Source organism: Schistocerca cancellata, chromosome 1, assembly GCF_023864275.1.
Source record: "Schistocerca cancellata isolate TAMUIC-IGC-003103 chromosome 1, iqSchCanc2.1, whole genome shotgun sequence".
NCBI classification, from domain to species: domain Eukaryota; kingdom Metazoa; phylum Arthropoda; class Insecta; order Orthoptera; family Acrididae; genus Schistocerca; species Schistocerca cancellata.
In genome coordinates, this window is record NC_064626.1 from 1,138,369,245 (window position 1) to 1,138,386,104 (window position 16,860).

Sequence of the window (16,860 nt, forward strand, 5' to 3'; positions counted from 1 at the left end):
AATACTTTTTTCCAAGTAACCTGACCAGTCGGACTCAATCTAAAACCAATATTGAACCCTGCCTGACTGCAAATAACCCTGCCTTCGAGACACAAATTGTCCCGTTATCTTTCCTAACGTCAAACATTGCCTCACTGCCAAAGTACAAAACCCTCAGCATGGAAACCGACCTTACATCTGCAGAAAGAACCACAATCCACCATCTGAAAACTGAACCACTGTCTTATAACCCAATCTGCGAGCAAAGGCTCCACCATTGTGGTTGTGATGTGCATGGACTACATCTACATCTTTGTGATTACTCTGCTATTCACAATATAGTGCCTGGCAGAGGGTTCAATGAACCACCTTCAAGCTGTCTTTCTACCATTCCACTCTCAAACAGTGTGTGGGAAACATGAGCACTTAAATTTTTCTGTGCGAGTCCTGATTTCTCTTATTTTATCATGATGATCATTTCTCGCTATGTAGGTGGGTGCCAACAGAATGTTTTCGCAGTTGGAGGAGAAAACTGGTGATTGAAATTTTACGAGAAGATCCCATTGCAACAAAAAATGCCTTTGTTTCAATAACTGCCATGCCAATTCATGTATCATATATGTGGCACTATCTCTCCTATTTCGCAATAAGGCAAAATGAGCTGCCCTTCTTTGAACTTTTTCAATGTCATTCATCAGCCCCACTTGATGCGGATCCCACATTGCACAGCAATACTCCAAAATAGGGCAGACAAGTGTGGTGTAAGCAGTCCCTTTAGTAGACCGTTGCACATTCTAAGTGTTCTGCCAATGGATTGAAGTCTTTGGTTTGCTCTACTCACAACATTATCTATGTGATCGTTCCAATTAAGGTTATTTGTAATTGTAATTCCCAAGTATTTAGTTAAATTTACTGTCTTCAGACTTTGTTACTTAACGCATAATCAAAATTTAGTGGATTTCTTTTAGTACTCATGTTTCACACTTTTCTTTATTAAGGGTCAATTGCTACTTTTCGCACTATGTATATTGAGCAAGCAGTGAAGGAAACAAAAGAAAAGTTCAGAGGAGGTATTAAAATCCATGGAGAAGAAATAAAAACTTTGAAGTTCGCCATTGACATTGTAATTCTGTCAGAGACAGCAAAGGACTTGGAAGAGCAGTTGAACGAAATGGTTAGTGTCTTAAAAGGGGGATATAAGATGAACATCAACAAAAGCAAAATGAGGATAATGGAATGTAGTCGAATTAAGTCTGGTGATGCTGAGGGAATTAGATTAGGAACTGAGACACTTAAAGTAGTGAAGGAGTTTTGCTATTTGGGGAGCAAAATAACTGATGATGGGCGAAGTAGAGAGGATATAAAATGTAGACTGGCAATGACAAGGAAAGCATTTCTGAAGAAAAGAAATTTGTTAACATCGAGTATAGATTTAAATGTCAGGAAGTCGTTTCTGAAAGTATTTGTATGGAGTGTAGCCATGTATGGAAGTGAAACATGGACCATAAATAGTTTGGACAAGAAGAGAATAGAAGCTTTCGAAATGTGGCGCTACAGAAGAATGCTGAAGATTAGATGGGTAGATCACATAACTAATGAGGAGGTAAAATGAAGAACAAACCACCTTCAGTCACAAGTTGCGTTTATTTACTACACTATGCATTTCGAGCCCTGCAGGCTCATCTTCAGGTGCTTTTTAGCGATTCACATCAGGTTTTTTAGTTGTTTGTAGTTTAACATTGTATGGTGTCTGCTTCTGTTGTGCAGTTGGTACACACAATATACATCTTTAATTTTGCAGTACATACTGGGATATATACATAGTCACACACTTTTTCGCACATTGTAGTAGTACAATGTGTGTAAAAGTGTGTGACTATGTATATATCCCATGTATTACACTATTGAACAGACACTGTCATTGTTTTAACACATGGCCTATTGATGTTACAATAATTCCACTGTTCAGTTGACGCATTACTCTAATTGATACAGACATCCTGACTGAAAATCAGCCATGGACTGACTGTCTCAGGACTAAAAATCGGTCCTTTATATATCCTCACAATAATAGGCACTGAAACTATACATTGTTCGATATTTAAGTTACAGAAGTTACAATTAAAACATAACCCATTCAATTAACTGAATATATATAAAAATTCCTTCTTTTTAACAGTTCCTTCTACCCCAAAGGTTAGGTCAAATTATTTGTTTAAATAATGAAATTAACAGATATATTTATGCAAACAATGCTTTTGACAAACAAGGTAATTATTTTGGAATTAAATGGGGGCTCACTAGGTTAACATGTTTTTGAATAGAGCCGAATAACTACTTAGTTCTTCTTCCAACTGTTTATAACTAGCACAGAATTTATATTTGTTTATAAGTCAACAATAGAACCTAAGTCACAAAACAATTACTTATCTCACCCTATAGCAAAAGACATTAACTAGAAATAGTCAAAATAAATTAGGAAATTAATGACACACAGAAAACTAAGCACAAAATTAGATCTGGTGCTAAATTCTTTAAGACTGAGTGCCAACCTTTCTCTTTTATGAAAATGCAGATTATACTCGGCAACGACCCATACCAGTGTTGGCTGTTGTATTGGTTCCTGTTGAGGCTATTGATAGGAGGGATTTCACAAGGCATGGCCTACATCTCAATAGGAAAGGGAAGGGTAAACTGGCAGGGTTGTTAGCGAAATCCATAAGGGGGGACACTAGTCCTCATGGATGTACCTCTTTTTTAGACTAATATCAGTGTCCAATGAGAAGTTCAGGCAGGCAGTTGCTAAAGAGGACCAAAACTCACAAAATCCTCACAACAGGAAAGTAAATAATAATGTTACCATATTTAACCAAAATATTGGTGGATTAATGAAAAAAGTAGATTCTCACGAAAGTAAAGTAAAAAATAATATTACCATTTTTCACCAAAATATTCCGGGATTGAAGAATAAAATAGATGAGCTCCTGGTTTGTTTAGATGACATTGAATCTGACAATGTAATAGATATAATATGCATGTCTGAGCATCACATTGTGTCTGATATGGAAAAGGTAAATATCAATGGTTATAAACTACCTGCACATATGAGTAGAGAGAATAAGGTGGGAGGAGGAGCTGCCATATATGTCAAAAGTTATCACTGTGTAGAAAGCTTACATACAAAAAAGTTTTGTCTAGGGCAACATATAGAAGCATGTGCCTGTCAACTTAAACTGAAGGAGGGCTCTTTTATAATTGTAACAGTATATAGGTCCACTTCAGGAAACTTTCATTTATTCCTGGAAAACTTGGATGCCTTGTTGTGCTATCTGTCAGATAGGGGAAAGCAAATTATTATTTGTGGGGACTTCAATGTTGATTCACTGAAAGAGTGTAATAGGAACTGGAAGTCTTGCTCAGTTCTTTCAATTTGATATCTGTCATTAATTTTCCTACTCGGGTAGTAAAAGACAGCAGCACATTAATAGATAACACTTTTATAGACCAAGATAGGTTTAAAAACATAAATTCTTGTCGTGTTGAGAATGAGCTTTCTGATCATGATGCTAGCTAGTTACAGTATATGACATAGCTCCATTCAGTAATTCAGAACTACCCTACAAAGTTGTGCGTTCAATTAATGACTCAACAATTAGAAATTTCAGAGAAAATCTTCAGCAGTTAGACTGGGATGAGGTGTACAAGGGATGTGATGCTAATTTAATATATAACTTATTTCATGATAAACTTGTAAGAGAATTTGAAAATTGTTTCCCCAAAAAAGTAGTTAAATCTAATTATACGAAACGATGCAAAAAACGTTGGCTTACTAAAGGAATAAAAATATCTTGTAACCACAAAAGGGAACTGTATCTAACAACAAGAAAGAGTAATGATCCAGAAACAGCCAAATATTATAAAAACTACTGTGCTACATTAAGAAAGGATATTAAAAAGTCTAGAAGCATGTGCATCTTGTCTGAGATTAATACCTCTGATGACGAAATCAAAACAATTTGGAATATTATTACAAGGGAGACAGGACAACCAAGAGTACAGGATGACGGCATCACCATCAAAGTGAATGGAAACTTGCAACAAGACGGAAGCCGAAAACATTTTGAATAATCATTTTTTAAATGTTGTAGAGAAAATAGGATCTAAATGTTCATTAGAAGAAGCAAGGCAGTTAATGGAAGAGGCCTTACCCACACCATTTGATACAATTGAAATTCCACCCACCTCTCCTTCTGAAATTAGGAAGATAAAAACTCTCTCAAGAATAAAAGCTCACATGGAATTGATGGCATTTCCAGCAGGATAATAAAAGCTTGTTACCAAGAAATAAGTGGGGTTCTTAGCCACAGATGTAATAGCTCTCTGTAGCAGGGTATTTTCCCAGATAGACTGAAGTATGCCATTGTTAAACCACTGCATAAAAAAGAGGATACATCTGATGTCAACAACTACCACCCAATCTCTCTTCTAACAGCCTTTGCCAAAATTCTTGAATACGTAATGTATTGTAGAGTAGCTTCACACCTTTGTAAAAATAAAGTTTTAACAAAATATCAGTTTGGTTTCCAGAAGGGTTTTTCAACGGAAAATGCTATATATACTTTCACTAATGAAATATTAAATGCTCTGAGTAACCGGAAGTCACCCGTTGGGATTTTTTGTGATCTATTGTGTAAATCACGGAATACTTCTAGATAAGCTCAAGTACTGTGGTATGAATAGGACAGTGCTCAAATGGTTTAAATCATACCTAACTAGAAGAATGCAGAAAGTTGAAATAAACAGTTCACATAATATGCAAAAAACTAGTGATTTCTCGAACTGGGGAACAATCAAGAATGGGGTGCTGCAAGGTTCGGTCTTGGGTCCTCTGCTGTTCTTAAATATATATTAATGACTTGCCATTCTATATTCACGAAGATGCAAAGCTGGTACTTTTTGCCGATGATACAAGTATAGCTATCACACCCGACAGTACACAGTACACAGTAAATGGAATGACCCCATTAGTAAATATAGGCTTCGATCAGAAATCAGTAACTAAGGTAGAATATTCAAAATTTCTAGGTGTATGCATTGATGGTGGGTTGAACTGGAAAAAAACACACTGAGGATCTGCTGAAATGTTTGAGTTCAGCTACCGGTACTTATGCTATTATGGCCATTGCAAATTTTGGCGATATACATCTGAGTAAATTAGCTTACCATGCCTATTTTCATTCTCTGCTTTCGTATGGCATCATATTCTGGGGTAACTCATCACTGAGTAAAAGAGTGTTCATTGCACAAAAGCATGTAATCAGAATAATTGCTGGAGCTCATCCAAGATCATCCTGCAGACACTTATTTAAAGAGCTAGAAATCTTCACTATAGCCTCACAATATATATATTCACTTATGAAATTTGTTATTAACAATCTGAATGAATTCAAAAGTAATAGCAGTGTACATGGCTACAACACTAAGAGAAAGGATGATCTTCACTACTCAAGGCTAAATCTAACTTTGGCTCAGAAGGGGGTAAATTATGCTGCCACAAAAGTCTTTGATCACTTACCTAATAGCATCAAAAGTCTGACAGATAGCCATATAGCATTTAAAAGGAAATTAAAAGAATTTCTTAATGGCAAACCCTACTCATTAGGTGAATTTTTAGATATAGTAAGTGGGTAATTTCCCAACCTCCACAAAAAAATAAATAAATAAATAAAATAAAATAATATGAAAAAAATGAAAAAAATATTGAGTGTCATGTAATATTTTGTCTAACGTAATATCTTGTATAGACACCTTTTATTAACCTGACACATTCCACATAATTACGAAGTGTCATATTCATGATCTATGGAATAAGTACTAATCTAATCTAATCTAATCTACTCATGTATGTTAAAGGTAATTATGCAAAAATGGAAAAATGAATTTAAGGAGGCAGTTGGCAAAACAAGAGAGCAAGTAAAAAGCTTCCACCTTGCTTCATCACAAGCTGCTTCGCTACGTCAAGGATATCTACTTAGTTGTCCTTGATTGGAATTCAGGAATATTTACTTCATGTTCTTTGTTGGAGGTCTTTCAGAAAACTGTGTTTAATAACTCTGCTTTAGTGGCACTGTGATCAGTGACTTCACCATTGTTATCGGTGGAGGGGCTGTACCAGTTGTCAAATACATCACCTATGAGCCTTGCCACAGTGATGCCATTCCAGAACTACAGCAGGACCTCCAGCACCTCCTCAAATCCTCAGAGCGATTCCATACTCTCTACCCCGAGTCTGTTTGTCTCCTCGCCTCCGCCACTCCCTGCACTCATACCTTGTACGTGCTTCCTAAAGTGCGTGAACCCAACTTGGGTTGAACTTGGTGTGACATCACATGTGCTGGACAGCTGTTCAAATTGCTCCCCAATATTTTATGAAGTTTTAGACTTCAGATACATATTTTAAAGATTATTGGTGTTAATATTTGCTGTAAAAGTAGATTATTAGTGGATTTTCATTCATCTCAATCTCTTGATTTGAGAGGTCTGTTATTCATGAGTGCACTTACGTTGTTCATTGAAGTCTCAGCAGTTGTTTACATTTCGCAGTGTGCGGTTGCAACTGCAGCGGTTGTAAAGCAAAGTACTGACAAAGTTGTTTGTGCACTGTATTTTTAGTACTCTTCAATAGTTCATACAAATATTAGCAGTGTGTTTACACTTTGCGGCATGCAGTTACAGCTGTAGTGGTCCATAAGTTAAGTGCTGACAAAGTTGTTTGTGCACTGTTATTCAGTTATTAAATTTAGTAGTTTTCAACAGTGTCTCACGCTGTTTCTGGTAAGGTAGCAGTTCAGTAAACTTTTGTAGGCTTTCATCCACTGTGTTTTTTAGAGTTGTTTGTGCATTGAATTCATTTATTACATTCCGTACAGTAATTTCCACCTGATGTTTCTTATTGTTTCTAGTGAGATATTGCAGTAAATCTTCCGTTCAGTGTGTTTAAATTTGTTGAGTGTTCCAGAAATCCCTTGAATTTTTGGTTTTAGATAAATAATTGTGTGAAGTTTTGCAGTATTCATATTAGTTGTGGTTCAGTAGTATTAACAAAAGAAGCTGCTTTCTTAGTAGAGAGTGAAATTTTAGGTAACTATTGTTATTTCTTTAAATAGTTCTGTTGCAATTGAACTTAGGCAACATACACTTTAGTTTTTTCAGCAACTGTTAAAATTTTACCATGAGTGAAAAGTGTGGGCTTTGTCGTAGGTTTATGAGTAGCGGGCTACAGTGTGAGATTTGTTCAAAGTATTTTTATTTGGGAGAAATGCAGAGGGGAAGCCAGTGGGCATTCTAGTGAGATCATCTCCTGGAAATGCAGAATTTGTAGCAGAAATAAGTTGATAGAGGAGCAGGGTGTAAGATCTGTGCCCTTCATGTGTAGTTACAAGATGCAAAGGAGGAACTAGATAGCTTGAGGAGGGTAAAGTGCACTGCGGAATGGAAGCTGGCAGTTGGTAAGAAGGCAACTAGGAGGAGGAGGAGATATTCAGACAATTGTACTGTGTATATAACCAATAGATTTGACCAACTGTTGGAGTTGAGTGGAGGGCAGCCTCTTGTAGCTGTAGAAGTAGGAAACATGCAGCAGTCCTCAGCAGTTACGGAGCATAAGTCAGTTGCAAATTCTAACAGAAAGAAGGAGATTCTGCTGCTAGGCAGTTTGCATTGCAGTTGCAGGAAGTGTTGGGGAGTACCAGCTCACCAGCATTGTGAAACTTTGTGCAGGATGGCTCAGGTGACTGTTAACATAGAGGAGTTATGTAGGAATTTTATGAAGGTATTGATAGTGGGTGGAGCTGGGAATAGTGTTAATAGGGACGGGGAGTATGATGTAGGTGGTGACTTGGTAGAGATAGCAACTCAAACTTCATGCAACTGTTTCAGTGTCTTGATCGCCATCATCTTAATGCTGCTGTTAGGCATGTTAACATGGGGCTGGAGAAGGCGCTGATAGCAGAGGGCGTGGCTCACATTGCAATGGTGCCAGTTAAGTCTATTAACAGATCGGGTTTCACTAGGCATGGGTGCACCTCAGCAGATATGGGAAGGGAAGGCTGGCAAAGCTTATAGGTGACAGTGTAGTGGGCGGTGGTGGGATCACTGATGGAAAAAAATCTTGTATTAGTTGGTGTTAGAGCTGCACCTTTTTTTTTAGACTGAAGTCAGCTGATAAGTATCCCTTCTTAAAGGAAGTCCCTCTAACAAAGGGATCACCTTCTGAGGAAGTCAGGTATCCAAGTAGTAGAGGAATTAGCATATTTCATCAAAATATAAGAGGTATTATGGATAAAGTTTGTAAACTGCTTATACATGTTGACACTGACGTTGTAGGTATATTGGAGCACCACTTAAATAATTTGACAATTCAGGGCATTCCTTTTCCAGGATACAGATTATCTGGCTGTTTTTCAAGGAGTTCTTTTCAGAATGAGGGAGTGGCCATGTGTGTAAAAAACAGTATTCCATTTGAGTCCATAGATGTATCATGGCATTGCACTGGACAGGTATTTGAATGTCATGCAGGGGCAGTTGAGTTTAGTGAAACTATACTTCTGATTGTTGTTTATAGGTCCCCTAACTCTGACTTCAGAGCATTTATGCTCAAGCAAGAGAGGGTTCTTGGTTCACTTGATAGGAAGTGCCAAAAATTATTTGTATGTGGTGAATTCAGTATTAATTTTGTATGTGATAGTGAAAGAAAAAGGATGTTGAAAGAACTCCTAAATTCATATGATCTGATGCAGAAAGTGTTTCTTCCAACCAGGGTGCAGAGGAACAGTAGCCCAGCCATAGATAATATTTTTACTCATTCTTCATTACTAGATGGGCATTCTGTTAGTGAAAGGGTGAATGGCCTTTCAGATCATGGTGCACAAATTGTAACACTAAAAGGCTTTTGGACATAAACAAATGTTATACATATTTACAAACTACATAGAAAAACTGATCCAATGGCAGTAGAGAGTTTTTTAAAACTTGTTAAGGAACAAGAGTGGCAGGATGTTGATAATGCTGATAACATATATGACAAATATAATGCTTTCCTTAACACATTTCTCATGGTCTTTGAAAGTTGCTTGCCATTAGAATGTTCTAAACAGGGTACTAGCAGTAAAAGGCAGACTAGTTGGCTGACTAGTAGGATGTTCATGTAGAACAAAGTGGGAATTACATCTACATTTACTTTGATACTCTGCAAATCACATTTAAGTGCCTGGCAGAGAGTTCATCGAACCACCTTCACAATTCTCTATTATTCCAATCTCGTATAGCACGTGGAAAGAACGAACACCTATATTTATCCATACGAGCTATGATTTCCCTTATTTTATCATGGTGATTTCTCCTCCCTGTGTAGGTTGGTGTCAACAAAATATTTTCGCATTTGGAGAAGAAAGTTGGTAATTGTAATTTCATGAGAACATTCCATCATAATGAAAAACACCTTTGTTTTAATAATGTCCAGCCCAAATCCTGTATCATTTCAGTGACACTCTCTCCCATATTTTGTGGTAATACAAAATGTGCTGCCCTTCTTTGAACTTTTCGATGTACTCCATCAATTCTATCTGGTAAGGCTCCCACACTGTGCAGCAGTATTCTAAAAGAGGACAAACAGGCGTAGTGTTGGCAGTCTCCTTAGTAGATCTGTTACATTTTCTAAGTGTCCTGCCAGTAAGATGCAGTCTTTGGCTAGCCTTCTCCACAACATTTTCTGTGTGTTCCTTCCAATTTAAGTTGTTCGTAATTGTAATTCCAAGATATTTAATTGAATTTATGGCCTTTAGGTTTGACTGATTTATTGCGTAACCGAAGTTTAACAGATTCTGTTTGACACTCATGTGGATGACCTCACAGTTTTTGTTATTTAGAGTCAACTGCCAATTTTCGCACCATTCAGATATCTTTTCTAAATAATTTTCCAATTTGTTTTGATCTTTTGATGACTTTGTTAGTCAATAAACAACAGCATCATCTGCAAACAACCTAAGACGGCTGCTCAGATTGTCTCCCAAATCGTTTATACAGATAAGGAATAGCAAAGGGCCTATAACATTACCTTGGGGAATGCCAGAAATCACTTCTATTTTACTCGATGACTTTCCAATAGTTACTACGAACTGTGACCTCTCTGACAGGAAATCACAAATCCAGTCACATAATTGAGACGATATTCCATAAGCACGCAATTTCACTACAAGCCACTTGTGTGGAACAGTGTCCAGTAATCCAGAAATACAGAATCAGTCTGAAATCCCTTGTCAATAGCACTCAACACTTCATGCGAATAAAGAGCTAGTTGTAACAATACCAGAGAAGGAAAGTTGCTACTCACCATGTAGCGGAGATGCTGAGTCACGATAGTTTCTATTGCGACTCAGCATCTCCGCTATATGGTGAGTAGCAACTTTCCTTCTCTGGTGTTGTTACATTCCATCCTGGACTTCCCATTGTTTGATTAAAGAGCTAGTTGTGTTTCACAAGAATGATGTTTTCTAAATCCATGTTGACTGTGTGTCAATAGACCGTTTTCTTCAAGGTAATGCATAATGTTCGAACATAATATGTGTTTCAAAATCCTTTTGCATATCGAAGTTAATGGTATGAGCCTGTAGTTTAGTGGATTACTCCTACTACCTTTCTTGGACATTGGTGTGACCTGTACAACTTTCCCATCTTTGGGTACAAATCTTTCGTTGAGTGAACTGTTATATATTATTGTTAAGTATGGAGCTAATGCATCAGTGTACTCAAAAAAGAACCTAATTGGTATACAGTCTGAACCAGAAGACTTGCTTTTATTAAGTGATTTAAGTTGCTTCTCTACTTCGAGGGTATTTACTTCTACGTTATTCATGTTGGCAGCTGTTCTTGATTCGAATTCTGGAATATATACTTCGTCTTCTTTTGTGAAGGCATTTTGGAAGGCTGTGCTTGGGCAGCACTGTCTTCGATAGTATCTCCATTGCTATCACGCAGAGAAGGCATTGATTGCGTCATGCCTCTAACCTACTTCACATACGACCAGAATCTCTTTGGATCATGTCAAAATGTTAGAAATAGTCACAATCAAGCTACAGTAGCCCATTACAAACAGTGTTGTAAGGTGCTTAAGAATGATATTAGGAAGGCAAAGAGTATGTAGTATGCAAATAGAATAGCTAATTTACAGAAAATTGAAACCATATGGTCAGCTGTGAGGGAAGTGCCTGGTCAGCAGCACAAGGTCGATGATATACATACATACATTAATCCTTGTTCCATAGAGCACGAATATTATATTTCGTAATGATGTGGAATGTGTCACTTTAACGTAAGTTTTCTTTACACAAAATAATTAATTAATTCATTCATTAATTTTTTTAAAGTTACTACTTCATTTGTAAGAATTCATCTGTTGAGTAGAAGGAGTTGTCTTTCAGAAATTCTTTTAATGTGCTTTTAAATGGTGGTTGGCTGTCTGTCAGACTTTTGATACTATTTGGCAAATGACCAAAGATTTTTGTGGCAGCATAATTCACCCCTTTCTGTACCAAAGTGACATTTAATCCAGAATAGTGAATATCATCCTTTCTTCTAGTGTTGTAGCTATGCACTTCATTGTTATTTTTGAATTGGGATGAGTTATTAATGACAAATTTCATAAGTGAATATATGTATTGTGAAGGTACTGTGAATATGCCGAGTTCCTTAAATAAATGACTGTGAGGTGATCTTGGGTGGGCTCCAGCTATTATTCTGATTACACACTTTTGTGCAATGAATACTTTCCGTCTTAATGATGAATTGCCCCAAAATATGATGCCATATGAAAGCAGTCAATGAAAATAGACATAGTAGGCTAATTTACTGATGTGTTTATCACCAAAACTTGCAATAATCCTAATAGCATAAGTAGCTGAACCCAACCGTTTCAGCAGATCATCAGTGTGTTTCTTCCAGTTCTATTTCTCATCAATGTGCACACCCAGATATTTTGAGTATTCTACCTTAGCAACAGATTTCCATTCATAGTCTATATTTATCAATGGTGTTATGCCATTTACAGTACAGAATTATATAAGCTGTGTTTTCTCAAAATTTAGTGAGAGTCCATTTGCAGAGAACCACTTATTAATTTTCTGAAAGACATTATTTGCAATTTCCTCAGCTGATTCTTGCTTCTTGAGTGTAATTACTATGCTTGTATTATCAGCAAAAAGAACTAACTTTGCATCTTCATGAATATAGAGTGGCATGTCATTAATATATACTAAGAACAATAAGGGACCCAAGACTGAACCCTGTGGGACACCATTCTTGATACCTACCCAGTTCGAGGACTCTGCTGGTTTTGTAGACTATCTGTACTGTTAATTTCAATCTTCTGCATTCTTCCAGTTAAGTATGAATTAAACCATTTGTGCACTGTCCCACTCATACCACAATACTTAAGCTTATCTAGAAGAATTTCATGATTCACACAATCAAAAGCCTTTGAGAGATCACAAAATATCCCAATGGGTGATGTTTGGTTATTAATTGCATTTAATATTTGATCAGTGAAAGCAAATATAGTATTTTCTGTTGAAAAGCCTTTCTGAAAACCAAATTAACGTTTTGTTAGTACTGTATTTTTACAAATATGTGATGCTACTCTTTCATTACTTTTTCAAGAATTTTGGCTAAAGCTGTCAGAAGTGAGATTGGACGGTAGTTGTTAGCACCAGATTCATCCCCTTTTTTATGCAATGGTTTAACAATAGCATATTTCAGTCTATGTGGAAAAATTCCCTGTTTCAGTGAGCTACTACATATGTGGCTGAGGATCCTATAAAGTCAGTTCATAGTAAAAATATTTCTGTTGCTGATAAGCCAGAAATATATGTACAGTATTTAACAATCACTTTCTGAGCATTTCTGGTGAATTAAATAAAAACATAGTTTCTACAGGGAATCATATAACTCTCATGGAAAATGCCTTTCCATAATTGATGTCTGATATACTAATCTGACAAGGGGGAGATTGAGTTAATAATTAAATCACTCAAGACTAAGGACTCTCATGGCTATGACGGAGTGCCTAATGGAATATTAAAGTACCGTGCTGCACATGTTAGCCGTGTACTGAGCCATATTTGTAATATTTACCTTCAAGAATGGTCAATTTCTATGCCATCAGTGTTTGCTCAATTTTTTGAAAAATCTTTATATGTAAGAATAATTCATCATTTTATTTCACATAATTTGCTGTCAAATGTACTGTAGTGTTTTAGAAATGGTTTAATGACTGAAAATGCTATATTCTCTTTTCTCTGTGAGGTACTGGATGGATTAAACAAAAGGTTTCAAATGCTAGGTATCTTTTTTGGTTTAACTTAAGCATTTGATTGTGTTGATCATAAAATATTGCTCCAGTAGTTGGGCCATTATGGAATATGGGGAGTAGCTCACATTTGGTTCACCTCTTACTTTAACAGCAGCCAGCAAAATTTCATTATTCACAGTGTTGAGAATGGCTATGATGTGGAGTCTGAGTAGGGCACGATCAAATGACGGGTGCTCCGTGGATCAGTGCTGGGGTCACTCCTGTTGCTTATTTATATAATTGATATGCCCTCTAGTATTACAGGTGATTCTAAAATATTTCTGTCAGCTGATGACACTAGCTTGATAGTAAAGGATGTTGTGTGTAACATTGGTTCTGTTTCAAATATCACAGCTAATGATATAAGTTCATGGCTTGTAGAAAATAAACTAACACTAAATCACAGTAAGACTCAGTTTCTAACACACAATTCAACAAAACCCGTCTTGAATTGGCATATGATTAGTGAAACTGAACTGTTCAGATTTCTAGGTGTTTAGATAGATAGTAAATTGTCATGGAAAATCCACATTCAGGAGCTTATTCAGAGACTTAATGCCACCATTTTTACTATTCCAATGGTATCTGAAGTAAGTGACCATTCGTCCCAAAAAGTAGTCTGCTTTTATTTTCATTCACTTATTTCATATGGTACTATATTTTGGGAAAACTCTTCCCATTCTCAAACGATATTTCTGGCTCAGAAACGGGCAGTTCCGGCAATAAGTGTTGTAAGTTCGTGAAACTCTTGTCAACCCCTGTTCATCAGTCTTGGTATTCTGACATTGACCTCTCAATATATAGACTCTTTGCTGTCATTTCTTCTTAACAGTATCAGGTTATTCCTAAGAATTAGCAGCTTTCACTCAGTTAATGATGATGATGATGATGATGATGATGATGATGATGAGGTCCTGTACTCCGAGGAGTGTAGGGGATGATGCAGAAGACCCACACTGCCATACTAGGCAAGGTCCTAGCGGAGGTGGTTTGCCGTTGCCTTCCTCCAACCATAATGGGGATGAATGATGATGATTAAGATGGCAGAACAACACCCAGTCATCTCGAGACAGGAAAAATTCCTGACCACACCGGGAATTGAACCCAGGACCCTGTGCGTGGGAAGTGAAAATGCTACTGCAAAACCACGAGCTCAGTTAATAGTAGGCAGAAATCCAGTCTGTATTTGTATCACACTCACTTGACTTTTGTGCAGAAAGCTGTGCCGTCAAGTGTTGCATCCATTTTCAATGAGCTACCACAAGAATTAAAAAATCTTTGCAGTAATCCACGCACTTTCAAGTTGCAACTGAAGAGTTTCTTCATGGGTCATTTCTTCTATTCTGTCAAAGAGTTTCTTGAAAAATTAAGATGATTCCTATGGTATATTGTTGTGTATGTTTACCTAAACTTATGGCTTGTATTTTTTTGGGTTAACAAACATTTTATTTTATCTTTTATTACTTTTATGTTGTAATTTCATGTGCTGACACATTCCACGACCTTGGAGATTTGCTCCTCAATTTGGTCCTCTGAAACTAGACGTGTAAAATAAAAAATAAATAATTTTCAGCAGTAACTCATGTCTAAACATGGGCCCAATCATTCTACCTCTTTGATTCATGGCCCTAAGCTGAATCTTTAAAATCATCTGTTATGACTGTGCAGATGCTAATAATAATGGGACATTAACACTGTTTATTTTGCATTGTGATTAGTGGGCTGGTAATGGAGAAGATGAACCCATGGCTTATTGTTAGGAGCCTTTGTGACATTTTCGGTCAATGTTTTTGGAAAATCAAGACAGGAAAAATCAGGATGACTGGAATTGGTAACACAAGTTATCTGAGTACCAGCCCTATAGACCACTCTCATGGGACATCATAATCGAGCACTCTGCAATAAAATAATATCACCTATGTGAGTAAATTATGGTACATGGCACTTTTATCATCATCTTCTCCAGATCTCTCTATTCTGAATTGTACAAATTTTTCTTGGAAAACTTGCTCACTTTTGCTGCTGCAAATATTTCACTGTCAACTGTTCTAGAATTACTTTACTCTGCCCTGTTTAAAGTGCTTGATTGCTCTTACACTGCACAACTTTCTTTTTGTTATTATTGTCATTATTACTTGACTCATTAAAGTACCCCTTTTATCTGTGTCCTTGTGCTCTTTAAACATATCTTATTGAAAGTAAACTGATCATATGCATTCATTGTATCCCTATGTCCAACACAGCTCATCAGCCCCAGTCCTAAAAGATGTGGGCCCTCTACAAGACACAGTATGCTTTACTGTTTATCAGTATATATAGACTATTGTGATGTTTATTGATAATGTGTTTCAGTGGTTTGAGGGGCTGTCACACTTCCGTTCGGCAGACATGAAACCCTTAGGTGCCGGGAAGCTGTACCAAGCAATCTATAAAGTCCCATTTCTAGGTAAGTGGTTGCCAGCAATGATCACTAAGTCAACTGTGCTTGGCGCAGAGGTTGGTATGAAAGCTGCAGTGCTTTACTGAGTGCAGTTCTGTCGGAGGAGGAATGCCCTGCCTTCTTCCAACATCTGAGCTGACTTACCCAGCAAGTTAAAGGGGATCTACAAGTTACGAAGGGCTATGATTCATATTGCAACTCAGCATTTTTCACTTACATAAACCATTGTTAGTGATAAAAGAGCAGGACCTTAGAATTTGTTGTCAGTTTAAATAACAATGTGCGCCTACTTTCGTACAGAACTCTGCGATTCTTGAAGTTTTGTTATATCTATTACATTATGATTCTGAGTGTTAAACAGTGTTATTTGTATTTTTGTGGCTGTATTTCTGTCGTGTAAAATATTCAGTTTTTGTAACTGACTGTTGATTAACTCTGTGGCTGATGAAAACACTGAGAGAAAGAATTTGGCTGACTACAAACAAAGGAATGGATAAAGAGAACCACTTACCAGGCACACACACCAAAGCTACAATCTACTCAGCAATGTAAGGAAAAGATAGCTTGCTACTTACTGTAAAGCTGACATGTTAACTTACAGACAGGCACAACTGAAAGACACTTAAACATTAGCTGTAGGCCACAGCCTTCCTCAGAAAAGGAAACATACACACATTCATTCATGCCTCGTGCACACGTCACTGCCATTTCTGGCAGCTTGTGCTGGAGTCTTTTAGTTGTGCCTGTCTGTAACTGAACGTGTCATATTCATGGTAAACAGCAATCTTTCTTTTCCTTACATTGTTGATATTCCAACGTGGAGTTTCCATTATGGCTACGAAGGTTTTTGCAATGGAACCTTGCATAAAAATTTCTTGGTTTATTTCCCACATCAGATTCAGATAAAATTCCAAACTTTTGTTGATATCCACCATCATCTTCATCAGGTACTAAAACTGACTGTTGTGAACTGGGAAGGTTACATGTTTTATACCCACAGAACAGCATCCAATTGGCTGGGCTATGTCACGACGACACA

The 16,860-nt window shown here is 37.0% G+C and overlaps 1 protein-coding gene across 4 annotated transcripts in view; it reads left to right on the forward strand.

Moving 5' to 3' along the window:
- Positions 1-16,860, forward strand: part of LOC126092815 (uncharacterized) — a 66,415-nt gene that overhangs the window by 20,268 nt on the left and 29,287 nt on the right. For 3 of the 4 annotated variants that reach the window (XM_049908553.1, XM_049908560.1, XM_049908547.1), the window contains one exon: positions 15,734-15,827. The exons of the other annotated variant lie outside the window; for it this stretch is intronic. In XM_049908553.1, the coding sequence (XP_049764510.1) occupies positions 15,734-15,827 (94 nt within the window). The remainder of the gene's footprint in view (positions 1-15,733; positions 15,828-16,860) is intronic. 4 annotated transcript variants of the gene reach the window in all.